The sequence below is a fragment of the Manis pentadactyla genome, chromosome 16 (assembly GCF_030020395.1).
Source record: "Manis pentadactyla isolate mManPen7 chromosome 16, mManPen7.hap1, whole genome shotgun sequence".
Classification (NCBI taxonomy): Eukaryota; Metazoa; Chordata; class Mammalia; order Pholidota; family Manidae; genus Manis; species Manis pentadactyla.
Window position 1 is genome coordinate 41,013,128 of NC_080034.1, and position 17,567 is coordinate 41,030,694.

At 38.3% G+C, this 17,567-nt stretch overlaps 1 protein-coding gene across 1 annotated transcript; it reads left to right on the plus strand.

The window, feature by feature from the left end:
* The first annotated feature begins 7,271 nt into the window (after positions 1-7,271).
* LOC118907248 (HLA class II histocompatibility antigen, DO beta chain) lies at positions 7,272-12,136 on the plus strand. Its single transcript, XM_036875643.2, has 4 exons — positions 7,272-7,413; positions 10,354-10,623; positions 11,066-11,347; positions 11,814-12,136. Exons 1-4 carry the CDS (start codon positions 7,323-7,325, stop codon positions 11,987-11,989), a joined length of 819 nt encoding a protein of 272 aa, XP_036731538.2. The 5' UTR covers positions 7,272-7,322; the 3' UTR covers positions 11,990-12,136.
* The last annotated feature ends 5,431 nt before the right edge of the window (positions 12,137-17,567 follow it).

The following is a 17,567-nucleotide window of genomic DNA, read 5'->3' on the forward strand; positions in this document are numbered from 1 at the left end:
TTTCTGCCTGGCAACTGTTGGGAGCAGGGTGGGGTGAGAGCTGGGAGTTCCTTAGGCAGGTGAGTCTCACCCTGCTGCCGCCCTGCTGCTCCACACCGATTTATGTCTTAATTGTCACTGAGGGTGAATCACGCATTTGTTGGGAGAGAAGTCTGGCCTGATTCCTTCCTCTCCCCACCTAATGTCCCTTCTCTATTTATAAAATGGGAATAATAATTCCTGTGCTCCCAACCTTATGGAAACTCATGGAAGAAGAGGATGTGTTAAACTTCTTTGATATCCTCAATGTCATTATACCCATAGACTTATAATACTTTAAACCTGGAAGGCATCTTAAAAATCATGTAGCAGTAAAATTTTACTTTACCGAAAGGGAGATTGGCTTGAAATCTCATGGCTAATCAATCGCACAGTGCGAGAGCTGGGAAGAAAACTCAGGTATCCCAATGGGAAGTACAGAAAGATGAGGCATCTTTAGGATCTTAATGTCCTGAAAATTTGTTGTCTCAGGGGAGTTCCCAGGTCAGCCTTATGTCAGGGACAGAAAAATGTTCACTGACCATCAAAGTATTCAACCTAGACAGACAAATCCTTACAAGTGGGTTCTGTCTGGGAACCACAGATATTAGTAATTCTGGTTGTCCCAATGTTCTAGTTCTTTCCATTCTCCCCTCCTGTCCCCTGCACCATCCCTGCCCTTTAATCTCCCCTATCTCTTGTCACTCACCTTCAATACCTTTTCCACGCAGCCCTGTTTTACTCTGTCCAAAGGAAGATGTGCATGGAGAAAGGGAAACCTTAGGCAACTCTCATAAATTTCTTTGAAGCCCCACACAACATTCCATGCCGTCTGCCCTAAATAATGTGGAAGTAACATTGAATTTCAAGTCCTTTATTTCCCATCCAAGGGGTGTAGCCACTTGGAGTCCACATGGCAGTGTGAATCAAGAGTTGCAAGAGTGGAGTTGTCAGCATTTTGGGGGAAAGGACTAAGTATTCATAAGGAAAACAAAGATCTCTGGTTTCGGTGCTAGGTGGACAGAGCTGTCGGATCGAGTCTTATTGCCATCTAGTGGTCCTTGGAAGTACTGGATTCGAACCTAGAGTTTTAGGGCTTTTGAATTACAATAATTTTAATGACAAAAATCATTCATCGAGTGCTTACTATGTGCTAACTGTTGTGCTAAATGTTGACTTATATCTTCTTTATCTTCAAGACAATCCCATGTGGCAGGTATTACTGCCCTAATTCTAAGAATGAGAAAATGGAAGCTTAGAAACATTTACTAACTTGCCTGGGTCACACAGGTAGGAAAAGGTGGACTCTGCCAAATTTACAACAAAACTCGTCCAAAGAGTTGCTTATACTCTCTGTTTCCACTTACCCTCCTACTATTCTCTTTTTAAAAGACACAGTTTTTGAATAAACAATGTGTTAATGTGGCTTCAAGTTCAATAGGCACAAAAAGGTATACAGAAGAAATCCTCACTCCCATCCTTCCCCACAGTTTGGCAATATCTCTGACATAGGCAATCCATACTCTGAGCTTTATGTTTATCCTTTCAAAAAATTTAATGTATGTTTAATAAAAAATGTATATATTCCTGTTCTCTATTTTTGCAGGTAACAGCTCTCTAAATTCACTCTTCAGAACTTTACTTTTTAAAAATGTAAAGACTTTGACTTTTAAGAATATATGACTAATAGAGTATACTATTTTATTTTGTATAGCATACTGTTTCACTGAGCCTGTCTCTTCTTGGTGGATAGTAAGATTATTGGAAGTCTTTGGCTATTAGTAGGCAATGTCAATTAGTAGACACTGTAATACACATGTGCAAGAACACCAATAAGTTAAAATCCTAAAGAGGGCATTGCTGAGCCCAAGTGTATACACATTATTAATACTGACAGATATTGCAGAATTGCCTACTTAGAGGTGGTATTAATGCACAGTTCCATCAGCAATAGATGAGTTCCTCTCTTTCCCTACATTCTCACCAACACAAAGTATTGTCAATTTTTAGATTTTTGCCAGTCTTACAGATAAGAAGTGGTATCGTATTGTAGTTGTCATTTTCTTTTTGTTTTTGTTACCACTTAAGTAAGAAAGATACATAACCCAGAAAGACAAATTGGGATACAAGAAGCAGAGACAAGAAACACACACACACCAACAACACAAATCTGTCCAAAATACTGATAAATCAGTAAGAGGAATTAAAAATGACTATGAAAATCACTAACAGTTATTATTATTAAAATTAAGAATATGATGGAACAATCACAAATAAAATGAGAATGAGGCAGTTAAAGTATTCTAAAATTTTGTTTGGAGGGAGGGTAGAGATACTGACTAATTTAGAATGTTTCCAAGTTCAGTAGTCATAGTAAAAATGTAGGGGTAACTCTAACTAACATCAGTAGAATTTGAAACCTCCTAAGCCAGTAGGGGGAAATTAAAGAATACTTAAAAATTTATTAAGTTTAAATGATGAAAGGAGAAAAAAAACAAAAGAAAAATACATAGAAAATACAATATATCGTAATAGAAATAAATCCAGATAACTTAGTAATCACAATAAATGTAAATAGCTTAAATTTGGAGTTAAGAAAAAGGTTTTCAGATTGGATTAATAATTCAGTAGTCCCCATTGTCCACGGGGGATGTGTTCCAAGACCCCCAGTGGATGCCTGAAACCACAGGTAGTAATGAACCCTATATATACTGTTTGTTTTCCTATACATACATACCTATGATAAAGCTTAATTTATAAATTAGAGACAATAAGAGATTAAAACTATAAATAATAATAAAATGGAACAATTATAACAATATACTGCAATAAAAGTTATGTGAATGTGGTCTTTCTCCCTCTCAAAATACCTTATTGTACTGTACTCATCACAAAAGCTAGTCATATGCCCATCACATGAGTTACGAAGAAAACCTACAGGTATGAAAAGGTTAAAAGCAAAGCGTTCAATAAGATACTCAAAACTAACACTAACAAAAGACAGCTTGTGCAGTTATACTTATACCTAAAAATAAAGCCTAAGATCAGAGGCATTAATAGAGACAAAGATGATCATTGCATAATAACAAGAAGTCACCATGAGCATTATAATAAAGCTAAACCAGTCTGTACCTAGCAACAAAGCCACAAAATATATAAGAGAACATAGACAAGAGTTACAAGAAGAAATTGATAAATAGAAACATTTTTCTCAGTAATTGTAGATTAAGTAGAGAAATGTGTAAGGATATAAAATAAGCTTGCTGATGGCCTTTTCTGTAATATCTGGGAGTCTAAAGATATCTCTTAAAGTGGATAAATCAAATAGTTGTATTTAGAATTTATTTAAGAGTACAAAGGTAAACACAAAGAGAATGGGAAAAGGGAGAAGGTATAAGCTAATTTTATGATGTGCAAGCAGAAAACTAATAGGAAGTATCTAAAGAGAGAATTAATTGTATTATATAAAAAGTAAAATTATCAAGACAATCCTGAAATATACACCTTCCTAAGTATCTGAAAAAGTATAATTTAAAAAACCCACCAAAAGACACAGTCCGAGATTTTAAAAAAGAAATACTCATATAAACAGCATATTTAACATAAAACAGTAATATTATTTATAAATTAAACATCACCACTGAATCTGCCAAATTAACTGTAAATGGGCTTAGCGTATATAAAAATATTTTTAGGTTAGGTAAAAGAGAAACTCTTGGCAATATACAAAGACATGCCTAAAATAAAATGACTCAGAAAAGTTCTTTCATTTATTCAACAAATAAAATAATGGGCAAAGGCATAACAAGACAATGCAAACAGAAAGGAAGTAGAGGTCACAATCTTATTATTTAAGCAGATGGAATTCAGGCCAAAAAATTGAATGAGACAAGAGGGTGCTTTATAATGTAAAGTGTAAAATTCATAATGGACACATGAGAACTTCATTTAAATTATAAATAGCATATAAACAACTCTCATGAAGTAGAAATTAAGGGAGATGCAGAGAAAGTATATTAGTAGTTGGTGATTTTAACTTGCTTCTCTCAGGATTAGACAGATCAAGTGGACAAAAATTAAGTATCAATACAAAAGATATAGTATTATAAAAAATTAGATATTATGGACCTGTATTAAACTTTCTTCATTGAAAATAGAGAGCACATCTTTTCAAATGCCAATAAAAGTTTGATGAAAATGCACCACATATTATGGCACATGCCAAGTTCCCAAAAGTAGGAACAATATAGATACTATTCTCTGACCGTAATGGAACAAACCATATAATAATAAGAAAATCAAAAAAGATAAATGCTCCTCCACATGGAAACTTAAAAAAACTGTCTCTTTCTTGTCCAGAGGAAAAAAGGTAACTGAAAAATTTCTAGAAAAATGATCATTAAAAATCACATATCAAAACTTGTGAGATATAGCTAAAGCTCAGAGGAGGATTCATGGCCTTGATTACTTTTATCAGTGAAAGGAAAGAATGCAGCTAAGTGAATTAGGTGAAAAGAACAACAAAATCAATAAAATGAAAGCAGGAACAGCTAAGTAAAAGAGCAGAAATTAGTAAGAAAATGGAAAAACAATGCATTAATTCAAAAGCTTTACAATTCTTCAATAAAATAAATAACTGAGAAAACTAATCAAGAAGAAAAGTAGAGAAGTTGCAAGTAAAGAAAGTAAATGATGACAAAATTAATTCAGGAACAGAGGAAAAATAAAGTACTTTGTTCGATTTTATGGAAATAAGCTTGATAACTTAGATTAAATGAATAATTCTTTGTGCAGTAGAATATCTATATAGAATAATCTCCATAAATGAAATAGAGAAAATTTTAAACTCCAGGTCCAGATATTTAGGGCCATGTAATAAAGAAAAAGAAAGATAATTCCAATCCTAATTAAATGGCTCAATAGCATCAAATGCATTCCTTTAATGAAGTAAGTGTAATACTGATGTTAAACTATGACAATGAACAAAAAATAAAAACTATGGGTAAATTTACTTATTATTATTGATGCAAAAATTTTACAAAAATATTGCAAAAGGAAACTAGCACAGATCAAAAAAACCCCAATCAGAATCAAGTCAAGTTTGTTCTAGAAAACCTTTTTGAGGTTCATAATTATAATTTCAGTGGGTATTTCTTAGGAATAATGAGTTCACATTAACAAATTAGCAGAACAAAAGATCACCAACATTCCAGAATTAGACCATAGACAAAACCATCAGGATAGACTTTTTTTACTCTGTCATGATTTCCTAGGAGAATAAATTATTCTGATTGGGCCAAATTCCAGTGCAGGGCTTGTTTGCTAAGAATGGGGGTTACAGTTCATTAAAAGGTTGCATTTCACCTTTCTTTTCTGTATCCTATTTTGCCATTTTGATCCAATCATCTTTCTTCTTCCTGCATTATTACTCATATGCTAGGGAGTTCTTCATCCTTCCCGGTTGCAGTTGGCTAGTGGTACAAGTGGGAGTTAGGAAGGAATGTGAAATCTGGCTTGAGGGTCTCATGCTTCAGAGAGGCTTGCCATAAAACCCTCTATTGGGCTATTAGGGTGTTGACCAGCTATTCATAGAGTAAGCCTTTGATTTACAATCTGGTATTACTACTTATGGGTAGAGCTTTACCAAGTGCCTCTCAGCATATTGGTAAGACATATCAATCAAAGTATGTTTTCTCTTAGGCAAGTGAAGGATTAAAAAAAAATTCTGTTTACTTCTTTATTCAATGGAGTGCAAATATTTACTTATTGTGGATAATCTGAAATTTTTAAGGGATTCCAGGTAAACTTTTGTTTTACTGTTTATCTCCTTGCTTTTGTCCACTTGTACTCAGTATTTCTATTTCTAAAATTCTCTGCTTTTTAGGTCACTTACGTAAAACATCCACTTTATCACAAAGTCTTTCTCAATTGGCTTATCTTGTGTGCCCAAACATTAATTTCCTTTGTCCTGACTTTACAGTGCATGGTTTCCCTGTCACTCCATGTAAGTTACACATTTCTTGAGGACAAGGAACATGTTGGTTTCATGATTGCATGCCCATAATATTGGGTGTGGATGGCTCTATGCTAAATAAATGATGCATTTATCACTTTGGTGAAAAAGGAAACTTCTCTCCATAGTTGTCAAATATATTTTCTTCCAGCTCCTTTTTAGCAGAAGATCTTGCCTTGTCCTAAAAGTGAGTCCACTGAAGCCATACAACTGGAACGTCCTCATCCCCCTGTCTCCAAATCTCCCTGTTCTCATTCTTGTATCTGAAGAAGTGTTTCTTTTTATTGCTGAGTCTGACAATCTCTCTCATTCTTTGGATTCCAGTAAGCATTTTGTGTGTAATTTGTCTTTTCTTCTTTTTTATCTTTAATTTATTCTATCTACATATGTCTTCTGCTTGACTCAGAAACTAGTTAAGGTCTGTCATATCTTAAAGTGACTTTCCCTTAGTGGTGCTTTTCTCTCAAATGAGAGTCTCATCTTTTCCCTTGTTTTCATTTCCAAAATTCTTGATGGACTGTTTACATCTGCTGCCTTCATTTCTAATTCACTTTACTCTTTTGAACTATAGCTTCTACCTTTAATGTTCTAGGTCCCATTGAAGATTATTGATGCCCACTAATTTTAAAACACAGTAAAACTTTCTTATATTTCATCCTCTTGAATGTTTTCGCAGCAGTTTATTATTTTGAGAATCCTCTCTCCATGTTTTTTGGTGGCTTTCTCTCGGTTGATAGGAAATCATACTCTCCAGGTTATTTTCAGTCTCTTCTGTTTCTTCTCTGATGGTCCCTTCACTAACTCCTTTTGAGGTGTATGATTAGAGTGCTATCTACTTTCTTCTTTTTCACACATTCTCTGTTGGCAATGTCAGCACCCCCATAAGAAGGGAGAACTATTGGTTAGAACAGGCCAGGGACATTGTTAGATGAGGACAGATAGCTGGATAAAGAATAAACAATCTGTCTAGTTCTTCTAGGACCACACACTATGGAGAGGTTTTCTATTCTTCTTTTTCTCTCAGGTCATTTCCCACATACCTAAACTACTGTCAGTGATTCTCCAGGTAGACAGTTCTTGAGTGGCATAACACAACTCTGTGAAAGTATTCTACCCAGCAACTAATGATACAAAAGTCTTTTACCTTGACTGGTTATCAGTGTGAGGTCTTTCCAGTCCTGGGGAGGATAGAAAGGTATTTATACTCTTAATGAGTATTTTTGACTGAGTCGAACAAGCCCCATTCTGAAGAAGCTAACCATTTTACTGTCTCATTTTTTTTCCTTCCAGAATGGGTTCCGGGTGGGCTCCTTGGGTGTTGATTCTGTTAGTGGATCTAATCAGGCTGGATTCCTCCATGGCCCGAGGCAGAGTCTCTCCAGGTAAGAACAGCGTGGTTTTTTTCAGGGGTGTATGCCAGCACTGGCACGGGGAGGAAGGGCTTTCCCCCTAGGTCCGGTTTGCAGACCAGACTGGAACTGGCTTTTGGCTTCAAAGGGAGTGTTCTTCCTTTTGAAGATGGAAAGCATTGAAAAGTGTTCCTTCCCTCTTTACCACACACCGTGGACTGCTGGGAAAAAGGACTTCCTGTACCAAAGCCACAGATTCAAGAAGTAGGGAGGCAAGGAGGGGGGGAAACATTTTGTCTTGTTTAGGGTTCTTATTGTATCAATATCACCCTCAAAAACTGCAGAAAATGAATGCGGCCTGAAAATAGCTGTCATTTGTCTGTCAGGAGTTTGCTCTGATGGTTGTGACTGTTTCTGTATTTATTCAATTGGGGTACATGTGGACAAAAGGAATTGGAAACAAAGGTTGCTTCTTTTGGCACTATTAGGCCCCAGTTTTGAGACATAACAGAAATTGAATGCATTATCCCTGTCCTCAGGTTACTGGGTACGTGTATTTACTGCTGCTATTTTTCTAGCTGGGAAGATAGTCTATGTAGACGTGAAGCAGTTTTACACCATGCAAGCATATCTATCAACAGAAAACAGGATATAACGTGCTAGAAACAGAGTCTGTTTGAATGTCAAAGTCCCCTTAATACAAAAGAGGAACAAACCTGTGGGGAGGGTGGGTGGGGAAGGATCATTGCTCTTAGAGAATAGAAACCTCTCTGAGCTTATAATGTCCACTAAACACCATAAATAGAAAAGCAGTGAACCCGGATCTTAAATTGACATAGATCTGACTATCATACTTTTTTCCTGATTTAGACTGTAAGAAGGAATAGTGAATGGGAGGTTAGAGCCTCTTTGGAAACTAGCTACTGAGTGACAGCTGAGTAGGGATGACATGACTCAGGAAGAACACTGCCATCCTTATGCTCAGCTCAGTGGCTCCTGGGGGAGGCCTCTGAGCTTAGAAATGAAAGCAAATTTAAGATCAGTAACAACTATCCTTCAAGTCTCAGCTTAAATGCTATTTTTTCAGGGAAGTCTTTTCTAACCAACCCACATTATAACCCATCTGAATTTTCTTTTATTATTGTTCTCAAGTGCACAGACATGAGTTAATCTTATCCAGTGAGTTCACAGCACATCGTAGTCATTTGTCAGTAGGACTCTTTCTTCCCTTCCCTTGTCTCCATTCTCTCTCCCTCCTTGCCTTAGATTTCCATTCTAATGCATCCGGTATGTCTGCAAGTATGATGGTGGCCTTTAATATGTGGCATTGTTTTTCTGTGTGTATTTTAAAATTTTAATAAATGTCATTGTGCATTGAATCACATTCTGTTTCTTTTATCACTTAACACTATGCTTTTGAGCTCTACCTCAGTGTCTTCACCAGTGGAAAGCAGATCAGGGAGGGTAAGTGTCTGTTTCTACATAAAACTACTGGATACAGAACTGGAACTCAAATCAACTGAGACATAACCCAGGGCCATTTACCAATTTGTCTCTTAAAATTTTCCAGATCTTTAAATCTAAGACAGATTTCATTGTGTCTTAGTCCATTCAGGCTTCTATAACCAACACAGATGGGTGGCTTATAAACCACAGAAATGTATTTCTCCCAGTCCTGGAGTCTGGGAAGTCCAAGATCAGGGTGTCAGCGTGGCGGTGTTCTGGTGAAGGCTCTCTCCTGGTTCTCAGCTGGCACTTTCTCCCTGTGTCCTCAATGGTAGAAGGGCTGGGGACTTCTCTGGAGCCTCTATTATATGGGCACTAATCCCACTCATGAGGGCTCCACCATCAAGACCTAAGCACCTCCCCAAAGCACCTCTTACTAATAGGATCACCTTTAGTGGTTAGAATTTCAGCATATGAACTGGGATCACAAACATCAGACCATAGCACTGTGTGCTCTACAAATGAGAATCATACTTTTTCGTATTTATGAGGACTGATTAAGTAACTGGAATATTAAATTACTTTGGAGAACACAAGTGGATTAATGAAGAACATTGTATGAAAATACATAGCTCAAACTAATTGCTAGTAAAATTAGTAAGGTACTTTGAAAGTAGAAAATTGTAGCAAACAATGGAAGTGGTTTCCTTTGATTCCACCTTCGGTGGCAATGTTTAATATAAAAGCCACCAAAGAAGGTTTAAACTAATCTTAATACTTCCTATCACCATGTTGTTGCAGATACTAGAGTTGTAGGCATAGTGCCAATGATGTTGATGATAATAACCTTCAAGCCACAGACCAATTTTATTTTGCCCAACGCCAAGAAAGGCATTGAGGTCGTTACCTCATCAGAGCCAACAGAGGGGATGAGGTCTCTGAGTACGAGTGCAAAGGAAAAGGTCCAGAAGGAAATTCTTGGAGCAAACACAGTGAGTGGAGGGCAGAAGGGGAGTTCATGTCACGCCTAATGTGTACCGACTCTGCATTTCTTTGCGTCTCCTCCATCACTCCTTTGCTTTGCTCCACTAGGAATGTATGGAATGAATCTGGTTTGGGCAATAATGCCACAGAATTATTCCATACGGGGATGGATCCTTTTGATTTGATCATACAGGGAGTTAACACCTTGGGCTTCTGAAATCTTAGCTTGGAGAAATCTAGCTCAGTATCTGGCAGAACTCAAACAGTCAGTAACTATTTGTTGAATTAATGTCTATGACTTTGAGACTCTGGCCTGCTTCTTTGGGTCACATGTCTCTTGTTTGGCTGGCCTGGCAGGATGGCCTCAAACTTCTTTCTACTGCTAAGAGGAACCAGAGTGGGGCCCCAGGGAGAAGAGGCTACTTTGACCTATTTACTGAGGTCAGAAGGCCTCCTCTCAAATCCATGTGGTCTGGCTTAATTTACAAGGTATGGGTTTCCCAAAGGTAGGGACTGGCTCACAGTCTTGTTTATTTTTTCCAGAAGATTTTGTGATTCAGGCAAAGGCTGACTGTTACTTCACCAATGGGACTGAAAAGGTGCAGTTTGTGGTGCGATTCATTTTTAACTTGGAGCAATATGCACGTTTTGACAGCAGTGTGGGAATGTTTGTGGCATTGACGGAGCTGGGGAAGCCTGATGCCGAGTTGTGGAACAACCGCTCAGATATATTGGAGAGGAGCAGAGCTTCTGTGGATGCCCTCCGCAGGCGTAACTACCGGCTGGGTGCCCCCTTCACTGTGGGGAGAAAAGGTGAGGTGGACTGGGAGGTCTGGTGAGACTTCGGAATCTTCCACATGTGGGCCAGGGCTCTTCCTTACTTAGGCAATTTTCTGCTTCAGGAAGCAGGAAAAATGGGTTATGAGCCGGGGAGTCTGTATATATGTTCTTGCCCCAATTGTGACTCATGCTCCTTGCAGGTCAGGTCACTGTGGCCTTGGTTCCAGACCCCCAAGTTTCTCAGGGGCTCTCAAGTAGAAGGCTAATTGTAGGAGAGTCTGATAAGGTCTTAGTCCTTCTTAGGGTCATTGACATACCCAGTTACTGAGTCTTGGGGTCTGAGAGTTCCCCATATTTCCAGTTCCTCATGGGTGACCTGGGAAAGAGATTAGGGGCAGAGGTAGTCCCTAAAGAAACCCCAGTCCTGCCTCGGTGGTTTTCGTTCACGATGCCTCACTTTCCTCTCCCTTCCCAGTACAACCAGAGGTGACCATGTATCCCGAGACGACCCCATCCCTGCAGCACCGCAAGCTGCTGCTCTGCTCTGCGACAGGTTTCTATCCAGGAGACATCACCATCAGGTGGCTCTGGAATGGGCAGGAGGAGAGCGCCGGGGTCATGTCCCCTGGCCTTGTCAGGAATGGAGACTGGACCTTTCAGACAGCGGTGATGCTGGAAATGATGCTTGAACTCCGAGATGTCTACACCTGTGTTGTTGACCATCCCAGCCTGCTTTGCCCTATTTCTGTGGAGTGGAGTGAGAACCAGCTTCTTGTAGTGTCTGGGCCTGAGTCAGGGTCATACTGACTCAATATGGGACCTGGGTTCCCTCTCCATTCGTCTTTTCACAGCATTAATCCTCTTTTCCTGTTGAGCTGAGGAAGTCAGAGAAATTGGAGTCCTTGGGTTATGGGGGGAGAAAATATGGCAGGCATCTATTCTTGTATCTTCTAAGAAATAAGGAGGTCTAATCTCTTTGTCACTTTCAACTTTGGGAACTAGTGTCCTCCAATACTTTAGTCTCAGTATTTAGGGTCATTCTTATGGGCTGTAAGAATCACTAACAGAAACTCCATGGGTGTAAACCTTGGCTTCAAAGAACCATTTTTAAATTTATTCCTTCTCTAGCATTGGATTTGGGTTCCAGTACAGACTCTGGGATTTCGAGAAGTATAGCAAATATTGAGAGCTTTTTGACTAACTTTAAGACCTGTTTCCCATAGGAGCTCAGTCTGAATATTCTTGGGAAAAGATGCTAAGTGGAGCTGCAGCCTTCCTGCTCGGGCTGATCTTCCTTCGGGTGGGACTCGTTATCTGCGCCAGGGCTCAGACAGGTAACGAGCCTCTCAGGAGCACACTGCCGCCTGCCCATGGCTTCCCCCCTTCCCACTTTTGCTAATGTCAAAGATGTGAGGCGGAAGGTTGACTGTACTTCTCAGGGATCACTGAGATAGTTTTTCTGAAGCTAGAAACATTCCGGGGGTCAGAGGAGATGGAGCTCCGATCATGCAGGTCATCTCCCACCCCTCAGGATACTCACAACATTTGGTCCCAACTGGGGCATTCTACTTCTTGCCTCTCTGTCATTCCAGGATATGTGGAGACTCAGTTGTCTAGGGATGAGGTAATGTCTTTTTCCTTGTCTTTGAGGGGCAGACCATTCTCCCAGTCCTTCAGACAGAGGGAGACGTCTTGGGGGTGACTGGCTGGGTGGCGCTGCCTGCTGCCTGAGGGTCCCTCCCAAGACTTTGATCACTGTCCAGCAGGTTATGAGAGCAGGTTCCCCACTGCTGCCATGCTAAGGTCCTAGCTGAAGCTTCTTCTCCTGGAACTTGAATTACCACCTGGGTCCTAGGCTAGGTAAAGGACATTCTGAGGTCAGTTCCAGAGTGACTTTTCCATGAGGTCTTGGAGGAGTTCTGAGTTGATTCTAGAGTTTTGTGTCCTGAAATCATGCATTGCTCACCCTTCTGCCCTCCTTCCTTCTACTCATATATGTCATAGTCCCCACATCCAAGGACATTGTGCAGAAATTCCCCTAAGCCCGAGCTCCTTCCTGTCCCAAGCGGTGCACTTTCTATGGTCCAGCCCCAACCCGTAAACTGTTATCCCCATGTCTTTCTCTTGACCAACTGCAATCTCCATCGTCATCAGAAGACAAATGCTCAGAGGGTCACTGTTTCCTTTTCACTGTTTTTTAGAACATTTTTTATTGTAAGATAAAATGGAGATACAGATAACCACAAAAAATGTTTAATTTAATGAATTATTTAAGGCAAACCCTTTGTAATCACCACTTGGGTCAAGAACCAGAGCTCTGCCAGCCACCGCAGAAGCCTCCATGGGCATCAGGACACATTTTACTGGGATATATCTTGGTTTTAGTTGTTTGGGTTGAGTTTCTCAAATAAACTATGTTTTCTGTCAATTTGTTGTCCAAGTCTTTTTTAATTTTAGGGAATGTTTTATTGAGTTATATATTTTACTGTTTCCTTTGGTTCTCCTTTTCTAGGGACTCTGATCCTTTACATGTTGGAGTTTTTTTGCATATCTTCAGTATTTCTCATTTTCTCTTGAATTGTCTTTTCCTCTCATTTATTTTTCATTAAAAAATGGTTCTTCTCTCCTTCTCTTTCTGCTGAGGCTTCTTCATTGTGCTTATTTGTTCTTCTGTCCCTTCTAGTCTGCGCTTTTGAAATTGGTTTCTTTTATTTCTAATTATTGCCCTGTGAACTACCAGTATTTCTGAAATTTTCTCATTCTTTTAAAAAATTACTTTTTTTATTTGATAAATTTGACATGTTACATTTTGCATATTTAAGGCATACAGTGTGTGGCTTTGATACATTTGTATATTACAGCATGATTGCAATTGAAGCAATATTTATCACATCATATCATTATGGCAGCATATTGTTTTTATTGAGATTTTCTAATTCTTACTCATGTTGTTATGTCATATCTTCTATCCCCTTCTTAATGACTTTTAGCTTGTTTTGAAATGTTATAGTTTCTTTTTGGTAGCATGATTTTTCCGGCATGCTTTCATTGTCTGTAAGGATTTTGTTTTGTTTCATATTCTCTTATACTTACACTAACTTTATATAAGCTTTAATTTCAGTCCTTTTCTGTTGCTCTTTTTATATGAAATAAATATTCTTGAATTTTAGGGGGCATATGCAGGATAGTTACCTTTGACTTCACAGAGCCTCCTCTTACGCTGTTTCTGCGTAGTGCTAAAAAATATAACAGCTTGTGCTTTGGGAGTTCCAGACCCTCTTTCCATCCTTCACTTTGAACTTCTTTTCTTCATCCCCTTGTCCCTGCCTGGCTCAGTTTTGATTCTATTACCCCCAAGTCTTCCTCTGCACAGGGCCCTGCGTTGGAAAGTTTCCTGGCTGGTCAGCTTAGAGAGTTCTTAGGGGTGAGACTGCTCTGTTCCCTTCTACGGTTGTTGGATCGGGTAGACCCCTCCTAGTTTCATCTGCTGTTCTTGTATTTGGCCTGCTGTGTTTTTTAATGAATACCTGTCAGCCATTGGGATTTATCATGTTCTCAGATATGCCGGTTGCTTCTCCCTACATTCTCCAGCACAGACACTAATTCCAGGCAGATCTTGTGACTACTTGTGGTTTGTCCCCACCAACTTGTATTTTGAGGTTTATGGAGATGGAAGTACCTTGCCACCTATTTTGTTGAAGATGTTAATATGCTTTTAAAAATTAAACCTCTAATTTTGATATAATAATCGTGGATGTACATGTACTTATGTGAAATAATACAGAGATAACATGCACTCTTTACCCAATTTCTCCTAAAGATAACATCTTACAGGCTATAGGAATATTCTTTATCCATTCATCTACTGATGGACACTGATTGCTTCCATACCTTGGCTATTGTAAATAATGCAGCAATAAGCAGAGAGGAGTATATGTATCTTTTCAAACCAGAGATTTTGTTTTCTTTGGGTAAATTCCTAGAAGTGGATTTACTGGATCATATGGTTTTTCTATTTTTAGTTTTTTGAGGAACCTCCATACTGCTTTCCCTAGTGGCTGCAGCAATTTACATTCCCACCACCAGTGTATGGGGTTTTCCTTTTCTCCACATCCTCGCCAACACTTGTTATTTTTTGTCTTTTGGATAGTGGCCATTCTGACCAGTGTGAAGTGATATCTTACTGTGTTTTTGATTTGCATTTCCCTGATGATTAGTGATGTGGAGCATCTTTTCATGTGCCTTCTGGCCATCTATATTTCTTCTTTGGAAAAATATCTGTTCAGGTCCTCTGCCTATTTCTTTTATTGAAATATCATTGATATGTAATCTAATATTTGTTTCAGGTATACACCACATGGTTTAAAAGTTACCCATATCATTAAATCCTTACCCCCACTAATGCAGTTACTATCTGTCAACATAGAAAGATGTAAAGGAATCACTGGCTATATTCTCCATGTGATACTACTACCCCCATGACCAACTTATATTATGATTGAGAATTTATGTTCCCCTTTATCCCCATCACCCTTCCCACCTCCCAACCCTCCCCCATGGTAACCATTACTCACTTCACACTGCCCATAAGTCTTCTGCTGTTTTGCTTTATATTTCACAAATAAATGAAATGGTGTTTATCTTTCTCTTCCTGGCTTATTCACTGAATGTAATACCCTCTAGGTCTATCCATGTTGTTGCAAATGACATGATCTCATTTTTACGGCTGAATATTATTCCATTGTGTATATGTAACACCTCTTCTTTATCCACCCATCTATTGATGGACACTTAGGTTGTTTCCATGTGTTGGCTATTATAAATAATGCAGCAATAAATATAGGGATGCATATATCTTTTTGAATCAGGGCTTTTGTTTTCTTGAGGTAAATTCCTAGAAGTGGAATTACTGGGCCATAGGGTATTTCTATTTTTACATTTTTGAGGAAACTCCATACTGCTTTCCACAGTAGCTGCACCAATTTACATTCCTACAAACAGTGTAGAGGGTTTCTCCTTTCTCCAGATCCTGACCAACACTTGTTATTTCTTATGTTTTAGATAGTGGCCATTCTAACTGGTGTGAAGTGATATGTCACTGTGGTTTTGATTGAATTTCCCTGATGATTAGTGATGTGGAGCATCTTTTTATGTGCCTGTTGACCATCTGTATTTCTACTTTGGACAAATATCTGTTCAGGTCCTCCGCCCATTTTTTAATCCAGCTATTTGTTTTTTGCGTCTTGAAGCATAGGAGTTCTTTATATATTTTGGATATTACCCTCTTATCAGATGAGTAATTTATGAATATATTCTCCCATACTGTAGGTTGCCTTTTTGTTCTGCTGATGGTGTTTTTTCTGTACAGAAGCTTTTTAGTTTGATGTAGTCCCACTTATTCATTTTTTATTTTTTTCCCTTTGCTCAAGGAGCTGTGTCCAGGAAAAAATTGCTCCTGCTTATGTTTGAGAGATTTTTGCCTTATGTTTTCTTCTAAGAGTTTTATAGTTTCATGAGTTATATTCAGGTCTTTGATCCATTTTGAGATTACTTTTGTGTACAGAGTTAGATAGTAATCCAGTTTCATTCTCTTGCACATAGCTGTCCTGTTCTCCTAACACCAGTTATTGAAGAGGCTATCTTTTCCCCATTGTATATTCATGGATCCTTTATTATATATTAATTGACTGTGTATGTGAGGATTTATATTTGGGCTCTCTATCTGTCCCATTGATCTGTGGGTCTATTCTTGTGCCAGTACCATACTGTTTTGATTACTGTAGCTTTGAAGTATAGTTTGAAGTCAGAGTGTGTAATACACCAGCTTTGTTCTTTCTCAAGATTTCTTTGGCTATTTGGGGTCTTTTCTGGCTCCATATGAATTTTAGGATTCTTTGTTCTAGTTCATTGAAAAATGCCATTGGTGTTTTTATGGGGATTGCACTGAATCTGTAAATTGCTTTGGGCAGGATGGCTATTTTGATGATATTAATTTTTCCTATCCATGAGCATTGGATAGATTTCCATTTATTTGTGTCTTCTTTAATTTCTCTCATGAATGTCTCACAGTTTTCAGCATACAGGTCTTCCACCCTCCTGGTTAGGTTTAATCCTGGGCATTTTATTCTTTTGATGCAATTACAAATGGAATCTTTTCCCTGATTTCTCTTTCTGCTAGTTCATTGTTAGCATACAGGAATGCAACAGATTTCTGTATATTGATTTTGTATCCTGTGACTTTGCTGAATCCAGTTATAAGGTCTAATAGTTTTTTGGTGGAGTCTTTAGGGTTCTCTATATATAGTACCATGTCATCTGCAAATAGTGACAGTTATACTTCTTTACCAATTTGGAAGTATTTTATCTCTTTTTCTTGTCTGATTGCCATGACTAGGACTTCCAGCACTATGTTGAGTAAAAGTGGTGAGAGTGGACATCCTTGTCTTGTTCCTTATCTTCAAGGAAAAGCTTTCATCTTTTTGCCATTGAGTGTGGTGTTAGCTGTGGGATTGTTGTATGTGGCCTTTATTATATTGAGGTATGTACTCTCTATATCCATTTTGTTGAGAATTTTTATCATGAATGGATGTTGAATTCTGCTTTTTCAACATCTTTTGGGATGATTGTATGGTTTTTATCCATACTTTTGTTAATGTGGTGTATCACATTGATTAGTTTATAAATATTGTACTATTCTTGCATCACTGAAATAAATCCCACTGGATGGTGATGGATGAGCCTTTTGATGTATTTTTGAATTTGGTTTGCCAATGTTTGGTTGAGGATTTTCACATCTATATTCATCAGGGATATTCGTCTGTAATTTTCTTTTTTTTTGTAGTGTCTTTGTCTGGTTTTGGTATTAGAGTGATGCTGGCTTCATAGAATGAATTTGGAAGTATTCCCTCTTTTATTTTTTGGAATACTTAAGAAGGATAGGCAATAGCTCTTTCTATGTTTGGTATAGTTTAGCTGTG

What these genes read in the sequence shown, in the direction of transcription:
- LOC118907248 (XM_036875643.2), top strand. Translation starts at nt 7,323, where the DNA reads ATGGGTTCCGGGTGGGCTCCTTGGGTGTTGATTCTGTTAGTGGATCTA. An exon ending in CCGAGGCAGAGTCTCTCCAG is followed by an intron (nt 7,414 to 10,353) that starts GTAAGAACAGCG and finishes TATTTTTTCCAG; the next exon opens with AAGATTTTGTGATTCAGGCA. An exon ending in CCCTATTTCTGTGGAGTGGA is followed by an intron (nt 11,348 to 11,813) that starts GTGAGAACCAGC and finishes TGTTTCCCATAG; the next exon opens with GAGCTCAGTCTGAATATTCT.